The sequence below is a fragment of the Cetorhinus maximus genome, chromosome 1, assembly GCF_964194155.1.
Source record: "Cetorhinus maximus chromosome 1, sCetMax3.hap1.1, whole genome shotgun sequence".
In the NCBI taxonomy this organism is placed as follows: Eukaryota; Metazoa; Chordata; class Chondrichthyes; order Lamniformes; family Cetorhinidae; genus Cetorhinus; species Cetorhinus maximus.
In genome coordinates, this window is record NC_135879.1 from 48240965 (window position 1) to 48267443 (window position 26479).

Here is a 26479-nt window from a genome sequence, read left to right on the forward strand (position 1 = left end):
AAGCATAACCTCCCTACTTTTGTATTCAATTCCCCTCACAATAAATAATAACATCCTATTAACTTTCCTAATTACTTGCTGTACTTGCATACTAGTCTTTTGTGATTCATGCACTAGGACACCCTGATCCCTCTGCACCTCAGAGCTCTGCAATCTCTCACCATTTAGATAATATACTTCTCTTTTATTCTTCCTGCCAAATTGGACAATTTCGCATTTTCCCACATTATACTCCATGTGCCAGTTCTTTGCCCACTCACTTAACCTATCTTTATCTTTTTGCAGCCTTCATATGTCCTCTTCATAAATATTTGTGTCATCAGCAAATTTGGCAACCAATCCCTTCATCCAAGTCATTTATATAAATTGTAAAGAGTTGAGGTCCCAGCACTGGTCCCTGTGTCATGCCAGTCGTCACATCCTGCCAACCAGAAAAAGACCCATTCATGCCTTCTCTCTGCTTCCTGTTAGCTAGCCAATCTTCTATCCATGCCAATATGTTACCTCCTATTCCATGAGCTTTTATTTTCCTCAATAACCTTTGATGTGGCACTTTATCAAATGTCTTCTGGAAATCTAAGTACAGTACATCCACTGGTTCCCCTTTATCCACAGCATATGCTACTTCCTCAAAGAACTCAAATAGTTAGTTAAACATGATTTCCCTTTCACAAAAGCATACCTGCTGGCAAGACCTGTGCCTTCATGATGGAGAGGTTGTACAGCATTCAAAAGGCCAGGTTGAATAGTGACAAGTGCTCTGGTGAGTATTGTAGGGCTCCGCCAGAGTGATCCAGGCCACATCAGCATTGTTTTGGCCCCTCAGTGGTTTGCTACATCCCAATTTGTATGGCAGCATGGGTGTTGTTACATGTAGGCTTCCCATGTGTGATCACCAGCTCATCATTCAATTTTTTCATGCTGTTTATCAAAGATTAAAAACCCTTTTAAATGATGTAGTTGTGGTTAATGAAGAATATACAAGGCTTACAGAAGAGGTTAGTGAGAATTATGAAATCTTTAAAAAAAAATATTGAAGGATGCCAACACATACTATTGTAAATCTCCCATTGGCCTGTGACTTTAACAAGGTAATTGCCATGGATTGAAAGGTCTCAGTAAAGGGTTATGGGGGGCAGACAGGATAGTGGAGTCGTTGCCATAATCAGATCAGCCATGATCTTCTTGAATGGCGGAGCAGGCTCGAGGGGCCAAATGGCCTACTCTTGCTAATTCTTGTGTATAGGGCAAAGACAGAAATCTTTTCATTCTACATTTTATAGACCTGGCAACCAGCTTTAGTCTTTCTGCGATAATACATAGCAAGGGCAAAAGAGTGATTATAGACAAAAGTCATGGAACAATGGATAGGGACTGGACTTGGGCCACCAGCTAGGTTTCTAACTGATAATTGAGGGAAATTTGCCATATTTAGAGATGTGTGATGATGTGATGATGATGGAGATGATGTGGTCATGAACACTGAAGCTGAAAGTCTGCGATAATGAATTGCTACATAAAGTCTCAGCTTACAGCCAAACCGCAAGTTAGAAGCAGTTCAGAGAAGGTTTACAAGATTAATACCAGGAATGGGCAGGTTGTCTTATGAGGAAAGGCTGGACAGGTTAGACTTGCGTCCACTGGCATTTAGAAGAGTAAAAAGCAACTTGACTGAAACATATAAGATCCTAAGGGGACTTGACAAGGTGGATGCGGAAACGATGTTTTCTCTTGTGAGAGAATCTAGAACATGGGGTCACTGTTTGAAACTAAGGGGTCACCCATTTAAGACAGAGATGAGGTAAAACTTTTTCTCTCAAAGGGTTGTGAGGCTTTGGAATTCTCTTCCTTTGGTAGTATAGAACTTGAGTATTGCTGAAAAAAGAGACATGACTAAGCTTTTTGTCTTTCACTCATCAGGACACTCACAAGAATACTAATATTAGGAGGAAACAACAATTCATACTGTAGGTGAGGAGAGTGTTGATTGGTCAGCAAGTGGTGTTGCCATGGAGAATGCACCACTGATAGCGACCAACAGTTAACTGCCGAGCATTGTTTGAAACTTAAACCAGGTGGCTTGACCCTGATTGGTCAAGGCATTTCCCTGAGGAATGAGTCAGCGAATGGCTGTCACTTATTTTGTTTAGCTGAAACAGGCACAGTGTATGTACATGCTCTTTCTGTCTGCAAAGAACAGGGCTCTCTGTATTAATATAAGCAGCTTCCAGTAGATGCAAATGCGCCACACTGCGAGCCAGACTGACAATCTTAAATTGGTCGTCAGTGTTTTTTTTATGCATTCACGGGATGTGGGCTTCGCTGGCTGGATCAGCATTTATTGCCCATCCCTAGTTGCCCTTGCGAAGGTGGTGGTGAGTGTAATTCCTAGCACATTGAGGATTATTTAGCAAATATACTGGACAACATTTGCTAAATAATCCTCAGTGAGCTATGAATTATGCTGACAACCAATTTAAGATTGTCAGTTGGGCTCACAGTGTGGTGCATTTGCGTGTGCTGGGAGCTACATATATTAATACACAGGGCCCTGTTCTTTGCAGACAGAAAGTTCATGCACATACATTGTGCCTGTTTCCGCTAAACAAAATAAGTGACAGCCATCAAATCAGCCATGATCTTGTTGAATGGAGGAGCAGGCTCGAGGGGCCGAGTGGCCTACTCTTGCTCCTAATTCATATGTTCATATGTATGTTCGAAGTTGATAACTGCCCTGGCATAGGCAGTTCATGCAAAAAAAATTGCTTTAAGCTGTTGGAGGATATGCTGCTGCTGCTTGTAGCTACTCCTACCAGGAGGTCTGCTGTCATGGAGTGTCACACTCACCTGTCCTGCATCATCCTTACAGATCCACTGTAGCCCATCTGCAACTGCTCTGTGACATCCATCATCCAACTGTGCCTAGATCAGCCCCTCTTTCTGCTGCCCTCCAATTTGCCCTCTAGAAGAGATCTCTGTAGCTTTTCAGCTCTGATCAAATGGCTACAATACTGACATTTTTGTTTCTGGATGTTACTTTTTAGAGCTCTTTGTTCTTGCAATTTCATGCACCTCTTCATTGGTCTTATGGTCTATATATGGAATTTTAAGCATACATCTTAGCTTCAAAATTTCAAAGGCCTTTATTTTCCTCCACAGATCTTTATTTATTTTCCAGGTTTCTGAGGCATATAGGAAAATGAATAGAATGTAGCATCTTATGAGTTTTTTTCCTTGTTACAAGCTTGTGTTTTCTTGTTGTTAACACATCCTTTATCTTCACACAATTACTTTTGGCTATCTCTGTCCTTCTAACTTCAGCATCTATCGTCTACTATTATCTATTTTGTTATATTCATTCATGGGATATGGGCATCACTGGCTAGGCCAGCATTTGTTGCCCTTCCATAATATCTCTTGAGAGGGTGGTGGTGAGGTGCCACTTTGAACCGCTACAGTTCATGTGGTGTAGGTACACCCACAGTGCTGTTAGGGGGGCGGAGTTCCAGGGTTTTGACCCAGCGACAGTGAAGGAACGGTGATATATTTCCAAATCAGGATGGTGTGTGACTTGGAGGGGAGTTTGCAGCTCTGCTTTGCTTGTCTTTCTAGATGGTAGTGGTTGTGGGTTTGGAAGGTGCTGTCTAAGGAGCCTTGGTGAGTTCCTGCAGTGCATCTTGCAAATGGTACCTTGTGCGTCGGTGGTGAAAAAAGTGAATGTTTGTGGATGTGGTGTCAATCAAGCAGGCTGCTTTGTCCTGGATTTTGGCAAGCTTCTTGAGTGTTTTTGGAGCTGCACTCATCCAGTCAAATGGAGAGTATTGCATCACACTCCTGACTTGCGCATTGTAGATGGTGGACAGGCCTTGGGAGCTCAAGAAGTGAGTTACTCACTGCAGGATTCCTAGGCTCTGATCTGCTCTTGTAGCCACAGTATTTATATGGCTAGTCCAGTTCAGTTTCTGGTCAATGGTAATCCCCAGGATGTTCATTGTGGGGGATTTGTGATGGTAATGCCATTGGATGTCAAGGGGCGATGGTTAGATTCTCTCTTGTTGGAGATGGTCATTGCCTGGCACTTGTGTGGCACAAATATTACTTGCCACTTGTCAGCCCTAGCCTGGATATTGTCCAGGTCTTGCTGCATTTGGACATGGACTGCTTCAGTATCTGTGGAGAATGGTGCTGAACATTGTGCAATCATGAGCGGACATCCCTACTTCTGACCTTATGATGGAAGGAACGTCATTGATGAAGCAGCTGAAACTGGTTGGGCCTTGGACACTACCCTGAGGAACTCCTGCAGTGATGTCCTGGAGCTGAGGTGACTGAATTCCAATAACCATAACCACCTTCCTTTGCATTAGGTATGACCCCAACAGGCAGAAAGGTTTCCTCCTGATTCCTATTGGCTCCAATTTTTCTAGGGCTCCTTAATGCCACACTCAGTCAAATGCTGCCTTGATGTCAAGTGCTGTCACTCTCAATTCACCTCTGTAGTTCATGTTTGAACCAAGACTGTAATAAGGTCAGGAGCTGAGTGACCCTGGCAGAACCCAAACTGTGCATCAGTGAGCAGGCTTTGCTGAATAAGTACTGCTTGATAGCACTTCTGATGCCCCCTTCCATCATTTTACTGATGATCAAGAAAAAATTGACGGGGTGGTAATTGGCCCCTAGTTCTAGATTCTCCCACAAGAGGAAACATCCTTTCCACATCCACCCTGTCAAGTCTCCGCAGGATCTTATATGTTTCAATCAAGTCACCTCTTAATCTTCTAAACTCCAGGGGATACAAGCCTAGCCTGTCCAGCCTTTCTTCATAAGACACACTGCCCATTCCAGGTATTAGTCTAGTAAACCTTCTCTGAACTGCTTCTAATTTAATCCTTTTTAAAATAAAGAGACCAATACTGTACACAATACTCCAAATTATCTTACAAAATTAGAGTAATATTTGTAATATTTGTGTTTGTAAGATGTTATTAGTAGTAGTAAAGTTTACCAGTAGAATTAAAGCTTATTAGATTGGCTGGTGAATATTTCCTATTTATCTTAGGGAATTTCAATCAGGGTGGAACATTTATTGAAATAAGAGTATAAGCACAGGCAGGACTAGAGACATTAATTAAAATATAATCAGTAAACAGGGCAGTTGATGTGTGCAGACTGTAGATTGTGGGAGCTTGTAGACACCTGCTTGATCCCTAGGCATGCACATCTGCAGTATGTGTCTGTGGCTGGAGAAACCTGGCTCAGAGTCATTGAGCTGGAGGCTGAGCTGCAGACATTACGACACATCAAGGAAGAAGAAAATTACCTAGGCACTTTGTTCCAGGAGACAGTCACACCCCTTGGGATAGGGTCAACTGATTTGTTCCATGGTCAGGGATAAGGGGTCATTACTGCAAATGAGGCGGCTAGGGGGATAGAGAAGGTAGAAATAGGGGAGCCTCAAGCCTTTTCAATTTTCTAACAGGCTCAAGGTTCTTGCAGCCTGTATGGACAAAAGTGGGGGCTCCAAAGTAGATGAGTGAACTGACCATGGTACAGGAAGCCATTCAAGTAGGAGGGGTTAATAGGAATGTATTGGTAGTAGGGACAGTATATTCAGGGGGATATACACAGTTCTCTGCAGCCAAGATCATGAATCCAGACAGCGTATTGCCTGCCTGATGCCAGAGTTCAGGACATCTGCTCTGGAGAAAACCTTGCAATGAGAGGGGGAGGATCCAGTGGGTCCAACTTGGTAACAACCACATAGCTATGACTAGGAAAGAGATTCAGCTTAGAGAGTATGAGCAGCTAGGGGCTAAATTAAAAACAGAACATCAAAGGCAATAATGTCTGGATTATTACTTGAGCCACAAGAAAATTGGAGCAGAGCATATAACATTAGAGAGTTGAATCCGTAGCTCAAAGATTGGTGTGGGAGAAATGGTTTTCAATTCATGGGGATACTAGTACTGGGAAAATGAGAGCTGTACCATTGAGACAGTCCTTATCTGAACGATGCTGGGATGAGATGTCTGGTGAGCTGTATAACTAGGGCAATAGAGACGGCTTTAAACTAAATAGTTTAAATAGGAGATGAGGGATCAAATGAGGGAAGTTGTGATAAATTAAAGAGGGAGGTCAAGGAAAGAGAGAAAAGTAGCAATAAAATAACTGATAATCTGAATGTGGCTGGAAGGCACAGAGCTTACAAACATTAGTGTGTGTTAGCAGATAAGGTTACAAGTTGCAAAAATAATAAAAAGGCAGAATTAAAGGCACTCTATCTGCACACACGCAGTATTCATAACAAGGTAGGTGAAGGTAAACCGGTGTGATCTAATAGTCATTAAGGAGATGTGGCTGCAGGGTGAACAAAGCTAGGAACCGAATATTCAGGGGTATTCGAGGATAGGTAAAAAGGAAAAAGAGGTGGAATAGTGCTGTTAATAAGGGATGAGATCAGTACATTAGTGAGCGAGAATCTTGGATAGGAAGAATAAGATATAGAATCAGTTTGGCTGGAGCTAAGAAACAGCAAACATTGGTAGGAGTTGTTTGTAGGCCACCAAACAATAATAGTAATATAGGGTCTGGTATAAATCAGGAAATTAGAGATGCATGTATCAAGGATAATACAGTAATCATGGGGCACTTCAATCTACATAAAGACTAGGTAAACCTAATGAGCACTAATGCTGTAGAGGACAATTTCCTAGACTGTATACAAGATGTTTTTCCAGAACAGTATGTTGAGGGACAAACTAGAGAATGCTCTATTTTGATATAGTTTTGTACAATGATGACAGGATAATTAAAAATCTTGTTGTAAAGAAGCCTGTGGGGAAGAGTAACCATAATATGATGGAATTTTACATTAAGTTTGAAAGTGATGTAGTTCAGTCCGAAACTAAGGTCTTAAAACTAAACAAAGGAAACCATGAAGGCATGATGGGAAAATTGGCTGTGGTAGATTGGGAAACTATGTTAAAAGGTATGATGGTAAAGAGGCAATTGCTAGCATTTAAATAGTTAATAAATGGTTCACAGCAAACTCACATTCCTTTAAGGCACAAAAACTCAGCAGGAAAGGGGATCCAACCATGGCTAACAAGAGAAGTTAAAGATTGTATTAGGTGAAAGGAAAAGGCTTATAAAGTTGCCAAAAAATGTAGCAAACCTGAAGATTGGGAACATTTTAAAATTCAGCAAAGGAGGACCAATAAACTGATACACAGAAAATAGAACATGAAAGTAAACCAGCCAGAAATATAAAAACATCGAGGCTTATAGATATGTAGAAAAGGAAAAGATTAGCAAAGACAAATTTGGGGTCAGGACAGGCAGAGACAGGAGAATTAGAATGGGGAATAAAGAAATAGCAGGGAAACTAAACAAATACTTTGGCCAGGATTTTCCGCTCTCACCTGTGAAGGGTGTCATGGCAGGCAGGAGTGGAACACATCGTGAGGGAGAAAAAGTTGCTTTTACGTTGGCGGGAAAACAAGGTTGTGATCATCTGCACCTGACTGCAATGATGGCGCGTGTTTTCTGCTGCACAAAGTCGGGAACCTAACTTTAATACATTTGAACATAATGTATACGCATTATGAGGGCTGCTCGCCAGAATCACACCCCCGCATTGGATCAATAGGGCACGTCAGTGTCTAATTAGACTGATATGTTACACAACTGGATATAAGCGACGTGCACTCTGTGGTCAGCACTTCGCTTGTGACTTTGAGGTTTGTTCGCATACTTTGCATTGTGCATTGCTCGCGGCACCTCAGCCTCCATGCCAGGCTTTGCAGGCAGCACCACATCAGTCTTAGGGAGCTTTCACAGATAAGGCCCTACCTACCAGATCAGCAGTAAGGCGGGGACGGTGTGTAAGGGGCCATCAAGCAAGTCCTCCACTCGGGGAGCGGTGAAAGGGCAAAGGATGCACTCTGCCACATGACGAGGGGAGTGTGGGCTGGAAGGGTCCTCTGGACCAGCATGGGGAAGAATGTTAGAAAGGTCATGAGCAAGTTGGGGCCAGAATGGGAAGAAGACAGAGTAAAGAAGCATTTCAGTTTACATTGCTGACGTTGCAAAGACTTATTGTCCCAGACCAGGGAGGGATAGGGCATGTCAGTCAAATGTCAGTCTGGCTCAATAATGCAATAATGGGATGGCGCACAGATGGCACACTCACAATTAGGGTGGGCTGTAGATGCATAATTGGTAGTGTAGGGTCATTTGAGAATTTCATGGGGGTGGGCTCACTGTGCCTCAAGAAAGGGAAGGCTAATCTGCAAATGGGCATAGGTACCTCTGCCTCAATGTATTCAGGGGGTTAAACAGGGATGTCGCCCTCAATCAAAATAGCAATGACTTGGAGGGGAAGGTTTGAGAATCCCTGGAGGGAGGGAAACCTGAACATAATGCACCCCCAGGTCGATGGCACGCACACAAAGAAGCGTCAAAGCTGGTCTGGTAGTGAGCCCTCAGCACCACCATCTTGCAACCTGAAGGGATGGCACAGCACAAAATTAACCTGAGGAATAGCTCAGCTGGTGAGGGCTTTGAGGGCCATTTGGAGGACTGGTTCACTGCACTTGGGGGCTGAATAAAGTGGCACCCAACTCAACTATGTATTCCCAAATCAGGAGATGTACACCTGAAGCATGTTAGGGGCCTTTCAATGATAATGCAGGGAACCAGGAGAGTGAAGCAATGAAGCGCATTCATGCAAGATTAATGACAGATCATGGCACTAATCAAACTCCTTGCTGTAACTCCTTGTTCCAAGCATGAAATTGCCCACAGCAGTAATGAGGTCATTTAAGTGACGAGACAAGTTTCAGATGTGTCTTTAAAGCAGGAGCTCTTAGTCTTGGTGCTGGCCAGCTCACAGGTGAGAAGTCTCAGAGCCACCTCCAATAATCACTGTTCCTCAATGAATATTTGACCTCATGAGTATACCAAAGAGTGTACAATAACATTACAGTGATTGAGGATCCCAGTGCACCAGCCCAAAACAATCTCGTAGAAGTTAGTCATGTCAGTGGGGTGGAGGATGGAGTTGGTGGGGAAGGTGCACCTTGAAACATTCCTTGCGTTGGCCAGGATTTCATAGGTGCCATCATTGGATCGAAGCCCTTGAACCCACAGTCACACGCTAGTAATCTACAGAAATTGGAGCTTCGGAGGCTCATGCTGACTCCTTTTTCTTTCTCATTGATGCCGCAGAGAGGGAAACTTTAGGAAGATAAAGGGCTGGATTTGGTACTACCTGCATTCTCACAGGCAGGCATGAAGGTGGAGATTATTGCGATTTCGGTGCCAGGCTCACCCGAGGGAGGAGCTAAATCCACAAGAGCAAGGGGCAGCAGGAACCCCCCTCCGGACACACAGGATGAGGCTCACAGAAACGCTGCACATAGGTGGCTCTTAAGACCGAGGGTATATAGAACACACATGTCTTATCTGTAGATGAGTGAGAGACAGTGTTGCCAATGCCTCCGAGTGTCCAGGGATTTGGTGACTCACATTTGCTACATCCTCCAAAAACTGAACTTCTACCTGAGTGGCTCTTTCCAGGGCTCCACTGGGGATCTGTGCGGGATCTCTCAAATTTCCATGCACAAATGCAGAGAAACATAGAAAATAGGAGAAGAAGTAGGTCATTCTAATCTTCAAGCGTGAAAGGGGCCGGGAGTTGAAAAAGAGCGTACTGGAATGTACTGCCTGGAACTGTGGTGGAGGTAGGTTCAACTGAGCATACAAGAGGGCATTGGATGATTATCTAAATAGAAACAATGTGCAGGGTTACGGGGAGCTGAGGGCTATGAGATCCCCTCTTATTCTTCTAAATCCAGTGAATACAGGCCTAGTCGGCCCAATCTCTCCTCGTACAACAATCCTGCCATCCCAGGAATCGGTCTGGTGAACCTTTGCTGCACTCCCTCTATGGCAAGTATATCCTTCCTTAGGTAAGAAGAACAAAACTGTACACAATACTCCAGGTGGGGATCTGGGTGTTCTTGTGCATGAAACACAATAAGTTAGCATGCAGATGCAGCAAGTAATTAAGAAGGCAAATGGAATTTTGGCCTGTATTGCTAGGGGGTTGGAGTTTAAAAATGGGCAAGTCTTGTACAGGGTATTGGTGAGACCGCACCTGGAGTACTGTGGACAGTTTTGGTCTCCATATTTCAGAAAGGATATACTGGCATCATATTTAAAATACAGCCGGGCTCAGTGCCTCTAGCCCAAGACAGCAGCAAAGAAGACGTGGCCCCGAAAAGCAAGAAGACTCCAGCCCTCGAGTGTCTTTTGGGCACTGCAAAGTCTCCTACTCCCACTCTGGCTGCAGGAGGGGCAGCAACATTACCATTCCCACTTGGCGGCTGATGGCGGCAGTGATCAGTGCCAATGCTGCACAGAAGAGGTTGGCCCGCCAATGCACATAGCAGATGAGTGATCTCATCCATGCAGCCAGGGGATGACAACCATCTCAGCACTCTAAACTCACACACTCAAGCCCATCAGACATTCACTGGCATCTCATGCACTGCCAGCTCAAGGGACATCACCACCCATTCTCACACATCTCCATCTGGCCTCATCTCCTCTAGAGACTGCCTCCTCAGCCCTCACCATCTTGAGGCCACTTGCGCAGATTAACATGTGCCCCCACACACACCCTGGGATACCGTCCTTCCCCAGTACAGCTCTCATCCTGGAGCCCCTTCCCTTCCCTGAGGCCACTTCTCCCCCTTCCCCAAACAAGACTTTACCCTACAGCTATTGAAAAGCCACCCACATATGGCTGATCTGGTAGGTGGAGACCTATCTGTGAGCGCCCCCCTAAAAGTACCGTGGTGCTATCTGTGAAGCTGATGACTGCGAGTGCTGACCGAAGCAAGGTAGGAAAACAAACCTTGAAGTCCCGAGTGAAGTGCTGTCAGGTGCACGTCACTTATGTGCTGCTGTGAAACACATCGGTGTACTTTCCCGCCAACATGGGTGCACAATCCAGATCTGGTGGGGGAGGGGAATGAGTCTGCTGGGCTAGCCAATAATGTTCCCAATGTCCGATGGCGCAAAACATGGCCTGCGATTAGCGGGCTGGGTGGACAATCGCAAACTGGTTTCACGCCATCATGAAACCAATCGCGCCATATTGTCTGCTCACACCACCGAACATGCCCGATGCCGACGGCATGGAAAACGCCGCCACTAATTTCCTTCAATTCATCCTTCTCACTAGACCCTTGGTTCCCTACTATTTCTGGGAAGTTATTTGTGCCTTCCTCTGTGAAGACAGAACTAAAGTAGTTGTTGAATTGCTCTGCAATTTCCTTGCTCTATATTATAAATTCTCCCATTTTGGCCTGTAAGGGACCTACATTTGTGTTCAATAATTTATTTCTACACACTTATAAAAGCTCTTACAGTTCGCTTTTATGTTCCTTGCAAGTTTACTCTCACACTTTATTTTTCCCCTCTTAATCAATCTCTTGGTTCTCCTTTGCTGAATTCTAAACTGCTCCCAATCCTCAAGCTTGCTATTTTCTCTAGCAACTTTAGATGACTCCTCTTTGGATCGAAAACTCTCCTTAATTTCTTTTGTTAGCCTTGGTTGGGGTGCTTTTTCTGTTGTGTTTTGCGCCAGAAAGGAATGTATAACTTGCAATGCATATATTCATTCCTTAAATATTAGCCATTGCTGTCCATTGTCATGCCTTTTAATGAAGTTCCCCAATCTATTGTAGCCAACTCCTGCCCTCATACCTTTGTAGTTTCCTTTGTTAAGATTTAGAACCCTAGTTTCAGATCAGACTACTTCACTTTACATCCTAATAAAGAATTCTATTGTGTATTGGTCACATACATGAGGTGACAGACGCAGTTTTTTGCCAAGGCCCACTATTACATGCACTTCAGAGATCAAGAGAGCCAGCCAGCCAGAGCACTGGGCTTTGCTGAGATTGCCAGATTCACACAGGTGCAGGGTGCTATTGACCACTCATTTGGCTATAAAAGCTCCCTGGCAACAGGCACACCAATACATAAACAGGAAAGGCTACCATTCGCTCAATGTTCAGCTGGTCTGCGACCACAAGAAACAAATCATGCAGGTTTGCACCAGATACCCCGGAAGCATCCACGATTCATACATCTTGAGTAAATCGCTGATCCCTGACATCTTCAAGGGACCACACAAGATGCAGAGTTGGCCTCTCAGTGACAAAAGGTACCCACAAAGAACCTGGCTGATGACACCCATGCAGCGGCCACAAAATCCTGCAGAGAGAAGGTACAATGAAGCTCATATTGCTCCTGGAACACATTGGCATCTTGAAGATGCGATTTCGATGGCTTGGCAGATCTAGCAGAGCACTTCAGTACACTCGCCAGTGGGTATCACAGATCATCATGGTTTGCTGCATGCTGCACAGCCTGGTGCTGCAAAGAGGGGAGGACTTACTAGATATAAGAACATCAGAACATAAGAAATAGGAACAGGAGTAGACCAGTCGCCCCCCTGAGCCTGCTCCGCTATTCAATAAGATCATGACTGATCTTCTTGTGTTTCGAATTCCACATTCCCATCTAACCCCGGTAACCTTTGATTCCCTTGTCTAAAAATATCCCAAAGTGTATTTAGGGCTGGAGATGAGGACCTGGCTGGATGATGCCCTCGGACACTTTCCAGAGGTGCCTGTGTAAGAAAATAGAGATTACTTAAGGATGGCAAGTAACTGCATAATAGCAGAATGGACTCACGGTGTGGTTGTCTGAGGGATGAGCTGGTGCAGGGTCCTTACTTGGGTTGGCGCTGCCCATCTCACTGTTACCACATTCACGGTCCCTGTCTCCTCTGGCCAGCACAATGGCACACTCCTCATATGGTGAGAGCACCTTAATTTCAGCCATTCTTTCCAGATCTGGGATCTGTCCTTCCTATTGTGTTCGAGTTTGTCCTGCATGAAGAGAAATGGAGAGAGCTTGAACAGGACACACGCCAAGGCAGATGAAAAGGATGCCTGCCTTGTATGGGTGGTCACTGAGCAGTGGATGGGATGAGGACGTGATGTACACAGGATATGTGGCCAGATGGAGATGTGAAGGTGTGTGTGAGAAAGTGAGTGGTGATGTGCCCTCATCTGGTAGTATGTTAAATTGCCTGTGGAGCATCATCCTGCTAATACCTGATGGGCTTGTGAATGTGTGAGTTGAGGGTGATGAGATGGTTGACTTACCCTGCCAGAACGTGTTTGCACTGACCGCTGAAGACACCACCTCCCAAGCCGGAGGCCATCGCTGGGGTAGAGGACATCCTGGAAAGCCTCGATAGCATTCAGCAAGTAGCCCAGCACAGCAAAGCGTCATTGAGCTTGGGAGTCACACTCTTCTTGCCTTTCGGCGCTATGTCTTCCATGGGTCTATCCTAGGCTGGTGCACTTTAAATATGACTGCCAGAGGAAAGAGCCACTGAGGTCATGGCGGGGTGAATGAATCAGATGCTGCCCGTGATTTGGCGTGTTTCCTGTTGGTGCATATCTGATGCGGCGGAAAGCAGACAATATGGCGTGAAAACCCACCATTCCACCCGACGGGAAAAACACCGCTTTTCCCACTCGTCACCGCACTTAGTGCATGGAGAGGAAATCCTGCCCTTTGTATCTTTCTTCATGGAGGAAGGTACAAAAATCCTCCTGGAAATTCTAGAGAAGCAAGAGACAAGTGGGATTCAGGAACTGCAAGAAATGTAGCAAATGTAATCCCTCTATATAAAAAAGGAGGGAGAGAGAAAATGGGGAACTACAGACCTGTTAGCCTGACATCAGTAGTAGGGAAAATGCTATAACCTCTTACAAAAGATGTGATAACTGGACTCTTAGAAAATAATGGTGGGATTAGGTAAAGTCAACATGGATTTATGAAAGGAAAATCATGTTTGACAAACCTGTTGAAGTTTTTTGAGGATGTAGCTGGCAGGACAGATGAGGGATTTGATGTATTTGGATTTTCAGAGGGCTTTTGATAAGGTCCTACACAAGAGGTCAGTAAACAAAATTAGAGCACATGGGATTGGGGTAATGTACTGGCTAATGGACAGAAAACAGAGAGTAGGAATAAATAGGGCATTCTCGGGATGGCAGGCTGTGACTTGTGGGGTACAGATCAGAGCTTGAGTCCCAACTGTTCACAATCTATATCAATGATTTGGATGTGGAGGGCAAATGTAATATTTCCAAGTTTGCGGATGAAACTTGGCAGGAATGCAAGTTGTGAGAAGCACGCAAAGAGACTTCAAGAGGATTAAGATAGGCTAAATGAGTGAATAACAACATGACAGCACATCAAGTGGAAAAATGTGAAATTATCCACTTTGGTAAGAAAACAGAAATGTAGGGTATTTCTTAAAAGGTGAGAGACTGGGAAGTGTTGATATCCAAAGGGATCTGGGTGTCCTTGTTCATGAGTCACTGAAAACTAACATGCAGTTGCAACAAGCAATTAGGAAGGCAAATGGTATACTGGCCTTTATTGCAAGAAGATTTGAGTACAGAAATCTTGCTGCAATTGTATAGAGCCTTGGTGAGACTGCACCTGGTGTATTGAGCACAGTTTTAGTCTTCTTACCTAAGGAAGGATACACTTGCTATAGAGGGTGTGCAATGAAGGTTAACCAGGTTGATCCCTGGGATGGCAGGATTGTCCAATGAGGAGATTGGGCCTATATTTTGTAGCATTTAGAAGAATGAGAGGTGATCTCATTGAAGCATGCAAAATTCTTGCAGGGCTCAAGCAGGGTAGATGCAAGAAGGATGTTTTCCCTGGCTGGGAGGGATCCAGTACCAGGGGACACACATTCTACTCCAGTGGAGTGTGAAGGCTCAGTTATTGAGTATATTTAAGACAGAGATTGATAGAATTCTAGATGTTAAACATATCGAGGGACATGAGGGAGAATTTTCTCCCCATCAGGAGGGTTGTGTGGAGCCAATCAGCACCCCTGCTCGGCTGGGCACCGCCATTTTACATGGGCGGGCCAATTAAGGCCCTCCCAGCGTGACGTGCGCCTGAAGTGCTGAGCATGCGCGCGAAAGAGCGCAGAAATCTCCCTGAGGCACAGAGGTGCCTCAGATAGATTAGTTTTAAGTTTGAACAGTCTAAATAAAGTGTTAACATTTTTATGGCATGTCCCCTCATGTGAAACTGTCACATGAGCTGGGACATGTGCATTAATTTTAATAAAAATTTCTCTGAAAATTTTAAATCATTCATGAAACCTCATCCCGCCTGTGGATGAGATTCTATGAAAAATACGAAGTCCGCCTGGGCTCTTTACTTGCCCGCCAACCTTAAGGTTGGACGGGCAGCTCAGCTGATTGCCTTAATTGCTTTTTAAATGGCCTTAATAGGCCTTTGACAGATGACGGGCACGCAGCCGAACTGAAAATTTAAATGATGCGCGTTGATGTCGGGACGGACACCTGACATCACCCCACATCATTTTACGCCTCGGCGAGCGGGCCCCACCCCCGCTTGCCAAGCCGAAGATTCTGACCATGGTGATAGTGTGGGAAAATGGCGTTAAGGTAGAAGATCAGCCATGATCTAGTTAAATAGTGGAGCATGCTTGAGGGGCCAAATGGCCTACTTCAGCCCCTATTTTCTATGAACAAATGGCAGTGAGAAGTGAATTAAATAGTGAGATCTCATTACCAGTGACAATCAAATCACCACAGCCTTAATTTCTTTGCCTCTGGCTCCTTCCAGGGATCTGCAGTTGATAATTGCAGCATCCCATAATCGTTTGCATACAAGTGTATCTCACCATAATTGGTGCCATATTTTCCAGGACTGGAACATATTTGCACTTCTTAACCGATGATGTCAGTCAGAATTGGCAGGCACTCAGCTTTGCAGCCCTGACTGGCTTCCCACTTCCCACAGGGACAGATATGGCATTCAAGGGACCCCCTGAATTACCCTGGAGTCTTCTTCGACTGAAAGAGCTTCAACTCCATCAATGTTCAGTTCACCTGCAACACAAAAAGATTAATATGCATGTTTGCACAACATTCCCATGAAGCTGCCATGATGTTTTCAGCTATCACCAGTCATGGCTCTCTGACACCCTCACATCTTGAAGCAAAGTTAACGGATGAATCCTCGGAATCAATGGCTACCCACTGAAGAAAAAGCTGGCGACACCCATGAGGAGCTAAGAAAATGATGCCTCGGAAAGGTACAGTAGAAGCCATCATGGCCAACAGGGATGTCAAAGTGCCAGCAATTGGGATGCTGAAGATGCGCTTTAGATGCTTGGACAGATTTGGAGGCGCCTTCAGTATGCATGAGCCCGGTCTGCTGCATTTCCACAACATTCTGCAGCAGTGAGGACTGGAACTCCAGTTAGAGGAAGTTGCTGGGTGCTCTGCCTCCTCTTTGGAGGGAGGGGAGCATTGTGTGGTGAAGGGAACAACAGTCACATGTATAGCTGCCTGCAATGATGGGAAAGCTTCATTCAGGAGCGGTTCACTTAGACTGAGGCACCCATGTGACTACCGAATTCAAAATTTACTTTCCCGCCACCACCAACGCCCCCATCCCCCAAACCCCCACAACTGAACCTCCCCATACAGAGCAGCCCCACAAACAAATCAAACCTTTGGCAAGCAGCCATTGATTATTTTAACTTAATGTCATTCTTCGCAAGGCAGAAGGCCACTTGGCAGACAGCAGGCAGAAATGGGAAAAATGGAGCAAACAAAACATTTTATTGGATAGAAAAATTGGTTAGAAAATGAGAAATGTAGCATTATATTGTATACCCTTGGAGATTACTTGACAGCCACCTCTGGTTCTCTGCCTATTGTTCGGTATGGAGGGAAACAGGAGACCTATGAGTCTAAAAAATGGAAGACGTTGAGAGGATGGAAAGGCAACATTTGGCGTCATCCACCAAGAAGGACAGGTGTGACATTTCATGAAGACAAGAGTGAATGTCAGCGGTGGATGCTCAGATGGGAAAGTGAGGGGATGTATAGACAGAGAGGGATGAGTGCAGCTGTAAGGTGTTTTGCTATGAGGTGTGATATGCAAGAGAAGGCTTGAGAAGACAGAGTGAGAGGAGATGGGGTAATTCACTCATGAGGATATACTTGAATATGCCAGGGCACTCAACTTCCTGTGCTGATGCAGTCATTAAACCTTTATCGGCATTGAAAGCAGGAGCAAGGTATCAAATCCTTGCTGCTGACTTGCTTAGTGACTTCGAAACACACCTTCTTGTTTTCTGCAACAGACTTCTTCCTCCCATCCACAGGGAACTAAACCTCCCTGTAGGCCCTTTCAGCCCATGGCAGTATCTCCAGAGAGGCAGCATTGAAACATGGTGCTGCCTTGCTACATTATGGGAAGAATTTTTCATATGGCGGGCATGGAGCTGCCTCAGGGAAATTGAATCGATGTTCAAAAAATTAAATAAAAGGTTTAGAAATTGATTTAAACATGTCCCCTCATGACAGTGTCATACGAGATGGGACATGCTTTTATATCAATGAAATTTAAAAAATTTATTTAATTAAAGCTTTAGGAAACCTCATCCCGCGAAGGCCGTTTGGCCTTTTCACCTGCCTGCCAACCTTAAGGTTGGATGGGCAGCGTTTACAATAACTTTAATTAGATCCTTAATGGCCTTAATAGGCCATTAACATATCAGCGGGCACGCAACCGACTCTGGCACGCCCGCCGAACGAAACATTGCTACTCAGCGCGATGACGTCGGGACGCATGCCCGATGTCATCACATGTCATTTTACGCTCGGTGTGTCAGGCCCACCCCTGCATGACAACTGAAAAATTCAGCCCTTCGTTTCCATAGCTCCTGGTTCTTGTCTAAATACCTTTACAGTGCTACAAGTCTGATCCTTGTAAGATCTCTTTAAATAGTTGAGCTGAACTAGACTGATGGGGGTTGTCATCATACCCGCTTGCACTAGTCGGTTAGGAAGCCTGGAAGTAGCTGGGCTAAAAAGCCACTGACAGGCACTGCTGCTGCGTGCTGCTGAATTTCCAGGACATGTTCTCATGTTCTCTCACTAGCAGATCAAATTCAGTCCTGCTGATTGGATGAAGAGCCACAGTGTTGTTTGCACTGCTCACACATCCCACGGCACTGAATCAGACTCCAGATAACTGTAAGATGTTGCTCAAAGGTCTGTGGGGAGCTCTTCAGCATTGTAAGTGTTTCTTCATCGCTGACTGCAAAATATGGCCTATTAACCTTGCCTACCATCAATGTTAAGCTAACTGCTCTATAGTTCCCTGAACTTGTTTTAAACTCTTTTTAAAAATAAAGGAATCATGTTAACTATCTGCCTGTCCTCTGGCACTATTCTCTTTCTGAACAAATATTTCTATGTATGAAATAGAGCCTCTGCTTTCTCTGCCTTCTTCTTCTAATGTCACGTCCAATTTGTCAGACTCCCTCACAAACACTAAAGCACTTTATCACACATTGGGTAGTGGTAATCTGAAAATGCCTTGAAAGGCAGTGGATTTTGGGTGAATTGATATTTTTAATCTTGAGATCGACAGGTTTTTATTAGGCATGGTATGGGATAAAGGCAGGTAAAAGGAGTTGAGGTACATATCAGACAGAATCTAACTGAGTAATTTTGTTGGAATATGATTGGTAAATTGAAATTAGGAAGAAATATTTGCCCAGTATGATTAAATAATAGCAGAAAATTCAAAATAACCAATTCAAAAGCAGACAAATGAGGGAGAAGGAAAATAGCAGACTCAGCAATGATTATATAGATGGTAGTCACAGCAGACATAAGACGTACAAATTCCACACCGCCCTTACACTTCATAAGCATCAGGGCACAGCCTCTTCCCACTACTTTGGTTTGCTAGTGATCTTATCCCAAAATTTTGGGGACAGGATAATTTGATAAGCAAGGGCAGACACCCACTCCTGTAATGGCACAACAGGGGTGCCCAACCAAGGGTGGCAGTAGCTACTTGGAACACCCTGACACTCTGAAAGGGAATCAAAGATTGGATGGAATGGCAGCAGAGCTTGTTTTAAAACTGTTCCCACAGCATCCATCTCCATGTGCAATAGCAATCAGCTGCTTTGCTTTGCTGACTGAGAGATATATTTATGCCTACCAGCCAAGCCAGGATACACCTGGCACAATTTCCAGCCAATCCCAGGAAGAGCCTTCAACTGCTGACAAACTGCTGCTGAAACATGAATCGGGCTGAGCAGCAGAAGTGTCTATTCCACTCTAGATAGGTATTTCCAGCACACTTTAAAAGGTGTCAAAGGATGTAGGTTGCTCTCTGCTTTCCTCCCCCTTACAGAATTAATCCTGAATTGCCTGAAATAAATCTCTCAATTTCTGGGCTAAGAAAATTTATTATTAAAAAAATATAATTTTGTGATAAATGATACAATCTACAGTACAAGCCACACAATATATGAGTCACTTGAAATATTAAATCGATAAATGTAATATGCTTGGAAGAAACAGGTGACTTTCAACTAAGAACAGAAAATGATAGAAATACTCAGCAGATCTGGCAGTATTTGTGGAAAGCAATTTCAAGTTGTTGACTTTTTATGGTTCCCAAAGTTTTTCATCACTCAGGAGTTTACCTCACCTCATGTCTGGGTCTTTAGTGGACTAACTTATAGATATTGATTGCTATGATAAGTCATATCATACTACCAACAGAATCATAATTGATGAATGAGATGGACCTTGGTCTTTTTTGTCTAACAATTCCTAAGTTCCTATATACAGTGCAATTACAGGTTATTTCGAGAATCCCTTTACAGTGTGTGATTTTTTCACTATCATGTTAAATAAATAAATTAGCTGGCTGTTATCCAATCAATGAATAAATTGTCCCAGATGTTTGCTGTCATTAAGTCCAATATTTAGAAAGTATATAAAAATAAGTTGAAATCACAATTTGGCCTGTCAAGGATGAAAGACACGGAAAATGCTTTTTCAGCATGTAAGACAGCCTTTATAAATTGTCACGACTCACTGGGGATAGTGTGCTGCAATATCAAGCCCCACTGCTCCCCGACCCATGACAAATGTGAAAAAAGTTTGATCAACCCACCTAATTGTTTAACTTAGGTTAACAGAATACGAGCACCAGGTTTATAAACTTATTGGGCAGAATCTTCTGGCTGGCGTGCGGGTGGCGGAGTCCGCACGCCAGCGCTTAAAATGTCACGCGAGCGTCCCGACGTCAGCGCACGGCATCGCGATATTTCAGTCGGCGGGCGCCCTATGCAGCGGGACGCGCGCCCGCCATTAATTAAAGGCCTTATTAAGGCCATTAACTCCCCAATCGACCAGGATTTTGAGGGGCCCGTGCGAACTTTGGGTCGGCGCACGGGCCCAACAGGCAGGCGGGTAAGTGATTTTTTTACAAACCTCATCCAGTGGCGGGATGAGGTTGGATATTGGATTTAAAAACTTTTAATAAAGTGTTTGTGTTCTTCACTAACATGTCCCATCTCGTGTGACATTTTCACATGAGGGGGACATGTTAATGATTTTTAAATTTTTCTATTTTTAGCGTTTCACAGAGTTTCAGCGATCTCCCTGAGGCAGCACTTTGCCTCAGGGCGATGTGCGCTCTTTCGCATTTGGGGAATCCGAGTCGGTCGGGCCCGCCCGCCCATCAAGGGAAAAATTCTGCCCAGTAAGTAAATAGCTGTTTATTGAACAAACTGTCATTAACCAGTGGCAAAAGAAAGAAATATGAACCGCTAATTTCAAACTCTATAACCTAAACTCTACCCATTCTTAAACCCCTATACACACATATACAAGACACATAAGACACACAGAAACATAGATTTTAAGGGTGGGATAAAACAGTTCAATAGCACCAATTCCAGAATACAGAATTCGACGGGTTGATTTTGATCGATGACTTCCAAATTCCTTTCAGTTCTTGTTGATGACACAAGGTGGTCTTCTGGCACTTTCATGTTTAGTTCACTGGTTGAACGCTTGCCTTTCAATGTCTCTGACAGTGTTTTTCCCCTTTGCTTCTTGACAAGGGTTTTCAGAGAGAGAGTAGGTTATAGAGACATGAGGAGAAAAAGCCAGCTAGCTGTTATTGTGGAATTACTGGAATCTTCCACACACAGGAGGAAGAGGTTTTAGGTCTTGTTCCTTTCAGGCTAGGAGCTATTCAGCTGCACTGCTCTCATCCAAAACCTGGTCACCTGGTCAGGAACCAATTAAAATGTTATTGCCAGACAGCTCCCTTGGTCAGGACTCCTTTCTGGCACCATCCTGTCTTTCATGGCACACTTTATTCCAGGACTGCAACATTGTATATATCTCTCATGTCTTTCGACCTGCAGCCGTTGTAATTTTAACCCACAGCCCAACAGAAAATAAAAAGATATGTTCTTTACAACAGTCCAACAGAAATAAAAAGATATGTTCCTTACAAAGTGGATTTTCTTCCAGCTTTAGGTGTGATCTGATAGTGATTGTTGTCTGCTATATCTTTTTTAATTGCCACTGTACTTTTGTATATTTTTGTATCTTTAAACATCCTATAAAAAAGAGCCAAAAAGCAAATATCATTTGGCTAACTTTTACATTTGCCTTCTAGGATTTTCAACATGTTTTTACTGAATATGGCAATTGTTACACTTTCAACCATGATGATATCGTTAAAAAGAGAGCAAACATTTCAGGAAGAGGACTAAGCGTGATGCTTGATATTAAACAGGTTTAATTTTCATGATACTAAGCAATAGAATAAGCTGTTTGATTATGGGAAATTTCAGCATTTGGGGTTAATGAAAACATTGCAATTAAATTAACTATATCTATCAAAGTATTTACTACTACTGTTATCTTTATTATACAGAATATATATTTTGAAAAAGGGAAAAATACAGTCAAATAATATATGATTTAAATAATTGAGGTGAATTCATTCTGTGATAGAAACAATATGTATTTAATGGCACTGGTGGATTGTGCTGAACTTAAGATCAGAGTGATATGGATACCATTCAAAAAACATGGTGTCCTGCATTGAAAATCATATTCACATAAAATCACCAAGAATGGTTTATTTTCTATAAATGCTATGCCTGTATTTATGTTCCACATTTTAAAAAAAATCATAGAATGGTTACAGCACAGAAGGAGGCCATTTGGCCCATCATGTCTGTGCTGTCCCTCTGAAGAAGCAGTTCACTTAGTGCTGCTCTCCTGCCTTTTCCCCATAGCCCTGCAAATCTTTCCTTTTCAGATAATGATCCAATTCCCTTTTGAAAGCCTCAGTTGACCCCATCTCCACCACACCCTCAGGCAGTGTATTCCAAATCCTAACCACTCGCTGCATGAAAAGATTTTCCTCATGTCGCCATTGCTTCTTTTGCCAATTACCTTAAATCTGTGCCCTTTGGTTCACAATCCTTCCAATGGGAAAAGTTTCTCCCCATCTACTTTGTCCAGACCCCTCATGGTTTTGACTACCTCTATCAAATCTCCCGTCAACCTTCTCTTCAAGGAGAACAGTCCCAGTTTCTTCAATCTTCCTCCGTAACTGAAGTTCCCCATCACTGAAACCATTCTTTTTTGCACTCTCTCCAATGCCTTTACATCCTTCCTAAACTGTGGTGCTCAGAACAGGAAGCAATACATCAGTTGAGGCCAAGCCAGTGTTTTATACAGGTTTAACATAACTTCCTTGCTTTTGTACTCTACTCCCCTATTAATTTACAACACAGAAGGAGGGAATCAATCCGGCATGTCTGCACCTGCTCTCTGAAGGAGCAATTTTCCTAATGCCATTCCCCCGCTTTCTCCCCTGAGCCCTGCACATTCTTCCTTTTTGGATAATAATCCAAATCCTTCTTGAATGCCTTGATTAAACCTGCCTCCACCACATACTCGGCAGTGCATTCTTGATTCTAAACACTTACTGTGTGAAAAGGTTTCCCCTCTTGTCGTCATTGCTTCTTTTGCCAATTATCTTAAATCTATGCTCTCTTGTTCCTGATCCCTCCACCAAAGGGGACAATATTTCTCTGCCTACTCTGTTCAGACCTTTCATGATTTTGAATACCGCTATCAAATCTCCTGTCAACCTTCCCTTGTCCAAGAAAAACAGTCCCAGCTTCTCCAATTCGTCTATGTTACTGACTTTCCTCATCCCTGGAACTATTCTTGTGAAAATTTTCTGAACTCTTTCGGATGCCTTCACATCTTTCCATAAGTGTGGCGCACATAACAGGATGCAATCGTCAAGTTGAGGCTGACCAATTTATTCTAAACAAGTTTAACACAATTTTCTTGTTTTTGTACTCCATGTGCCTATAAATAAAGCCTAGGATACTGTATGCTATATTAACCACGCTCTCAACCTGTCCTGCCACCTTCGTTGACTGATGCACATATACACCCAGGTCCCTCTGCTCTTGCACCTTCTTTAGACTCGTTCTCTTTACTTTACATTGTCTGTCCATGTTCTTCCAACCAAAATGAATCACTTCACATTTTTCAGCACTGAATTTAATCTGCCACTTGCCCACCCATTCAACCAAATGTCTATGTTCTTTTGAATAAAAGCAATATCCTGCAGATGCTGGAAACCTGAAATAAAAGCAGAAACTGCTGGAAAAACTCAGCACCGACCCCTGGGAAACTCTATTACAAACCTTCCTTAGTAGGAAAACCATCCATTAGGCACTACCCTCTGTTTCATGTCACTCAGCTAATTTCTTACCCATATTGCTACTATCCCTTTTATTCCACTCTGCTCCAAGTCTATTTTGTGGCACTTTATCAAATGCCTTTTGGAAGTCACATGCACCACATCAACAGCATTACCTTCATCAATCCTCTCTCTGTTACCTCATCAAAAAACTCAAACAAGTTAGTTAAACACGATCTGTTCTTAACAAATCTTTGCCTGCATCCCATGAACATGCCAGCATTGCTGGTAAGGCCAGCATTTATTGCTCATCCATAAAAACCCTTGAGAATGTGGTGTTGAGCCAAATTCTTGAATGGCAGAAGTCCATGTAGTGTAGGTATGGTGCTGTTTGGGAGGGAGTTTGAGGATTTTAACCCAGTGACGAAGCAATGATGATACAGTTCCGCATCAGGATGCTGTGTGACTTGGAGGGGAACTTGAAGGCAGTGTTGTTCCCGTGCGTCTTGTTTTTCTAGGGGGTAGATGTTGCATGTTTGGAAGATATATTGAAGGAGTCTTGGTGAATTGCTGCAGTCCATGTTATAGATATGAACAGTTCCAAAGATTCGTGACCCTCTGACAGAAAAGGCTTCTCATCATCTCTGTCTTAAAATGGTGACGCATTACTTTTAAACAGTGACCCCTTGTTCTAGATTCTCCCACAAGAGGAAACATCCTTTCCATATTCACCTTGTCAAGACCCCTTAGAATCTCATATATTTCAATCAAGTTGCCTCTTACTCTTTTTAACTCCAGCGGATACAAGCCTAGTCTGTCTAACCTTTCCTCATAAGACAAACCTCCCATTCCACGTATTAGTCTAGTAAATCTTCTCTGAAATGCTTCCAACAGATTTGCATCCTCAGAGTTCTGCAATCTCTCACCATTTAACTAATAGGCTATTTTAATCATCCAGCCAAAATGGACAATTTCACATTTTCCTACATTATACTCCATTTGCCAGATATTTTCCGACTCACTTAATCCATCCAAATCCCTTTGTAACCTCCTTATGTACTCTTCACAACTGAGTTTCCAACGTATCTTTGTACCATCAGCAAATTTAGCAACCATTCCTTTACTCCCTTCATCCAAGTCATTTACATAAATCGTAAAAGGTTGAGGCCCCAGCTCCAATCTCTGTGATACACCGCTCTTTACATCTTGTCAACCAGAAAACGTCACATTTATGCCTACTTTCCATTCCCTGTTAGCTAGCCAATCTTCTATCCGTGCCAGTATGTTATCCCCTACACCATGAGCTTTTACTTTCCGCAATAACCTTTGATGTGATACCTTATCAAAGGCTTACAGCAAATATAAGTACAGTACATCCACCAGTTGTCCTTATTTGTTACTTCTTCAAAGAACTCCAATAATTTGGTTAAACATGACTTCCCTCTCACAAAGCCATGTTGCCTGACTACCTTGATTTTTTCTAAGTGTCCTGCTATCACGTATTTAGTAATAGCTTCTAACATTTTCCCTATGACAGATGTTAAGCTAACTGGCCTGTAGTTTCCTGCATTCTGTCTTCCTCCCCTTTTTGAATAAATGAGTTACATGCAGTATTTTCCAATCTAATGGAACTTCCCCTGAATCTGGGGAATTTTGGAAAATTAAAACCAATACATCAACTATCTCACTAGCCACTTCTTTTAAGACCCTAGGATAAAATCTATCTGGACCCGAAAACCTGTCATCCCGCAGCTCCAACAATTTGCTCAGTACCACTTTCCTGGCGGTTGAAATTTTTTTGATTTCCTCCCTTCCATTTCCGCATTTATAGCTGCTTCTGGGATATAACCTGTATCCTCTATAGTGAAGACCAATGCAAAATACCTGGTCAATTCATCAGCCATATCCTTATTTTCCATTATTAATTCCCAAGACTCACTTTCTATAGGACCAACGTGCGCTTTGTTAACTGTTTTAAAATATCTATAGAAACTCTTACGATCTGTTATATTTCTAGTTAGCTTTCTCTCATTCTCTGATTATAGACCCTACCCCAAAGGGTGTGACTACCTATTGGTACAAAGTGTCCAGGTAACTTTCCCCTCCCTGATGTGCTGCAGTGTCTGTAACTAATCCTCTAGATCAATGACTCTGAGCTGAAGTTCCTCAAGCTGCCGTGTTTGCCCTGGATAACACCGGCATCCAGGAGCTCCCACATGCTGCAGCCTTAGCACATCACCTATCCTGCCATCCTTAATGTGTTTTAATTAGCCACTTAATTCTTTTATTCAATTACTTATTTTCCTTTCTTGAATATGTTATTAACCTTACCACCGCTTTGTATATTATTTTAAACCTGAGGAATAGAATAGACTGTCATCACTTCCCAGTTGCTCACCATATACTTACCAAACAGCTATAGTTTCTCCCCCTGTAGTAGAGTAAAATCCAATTCCTACTGGATGAAAAAGTTAGAAAAAACAAAGGAGCACCTCCTTCTCCTCTTCACCTGATTCCCTCACTCAGCCAACTGCCAGCACTCTGTTCAAAGTGTCACTCCATTGCTAAGTCACACTGTGAGGTCTGTATTTATATGGTCTGAAACTAAAGGGTTAGCTCAGCCCCAGGTTCAGACAAAATTAGATTTTAACAAACAGATTAAGATTTCCTCACTTACCCAACTCCCAGTACTCTGTTCAAAGTCACACTCCATTCCAGGGTGTACCAGTAGATGGCACACACTGCTGCCACT

General features: G+C 43.3%; 1 protein-coding gene across 1 annotated transcript in view; it reads left to right on the plus strand.

Annotated features, from left to right (window-relative positions):
* Window positions 1-26479, plus strand: part of LOC144667575 (bile acid-sensitive ion channel-like) — a 219765-nt gene that overhangs the window by 68555 nt on the left and 124731 nt on the right. The window contains exon 5 of the mRNA XM_078532673.1: window positions 21670-21789. Within this exon, the coding sequence (XP_078388799.1) occupies window positions 21670-21789 (120 nt within the window). The remainder of the gene's footprint in view (window positions 1-21669; window positions 21790-26479) is intronic.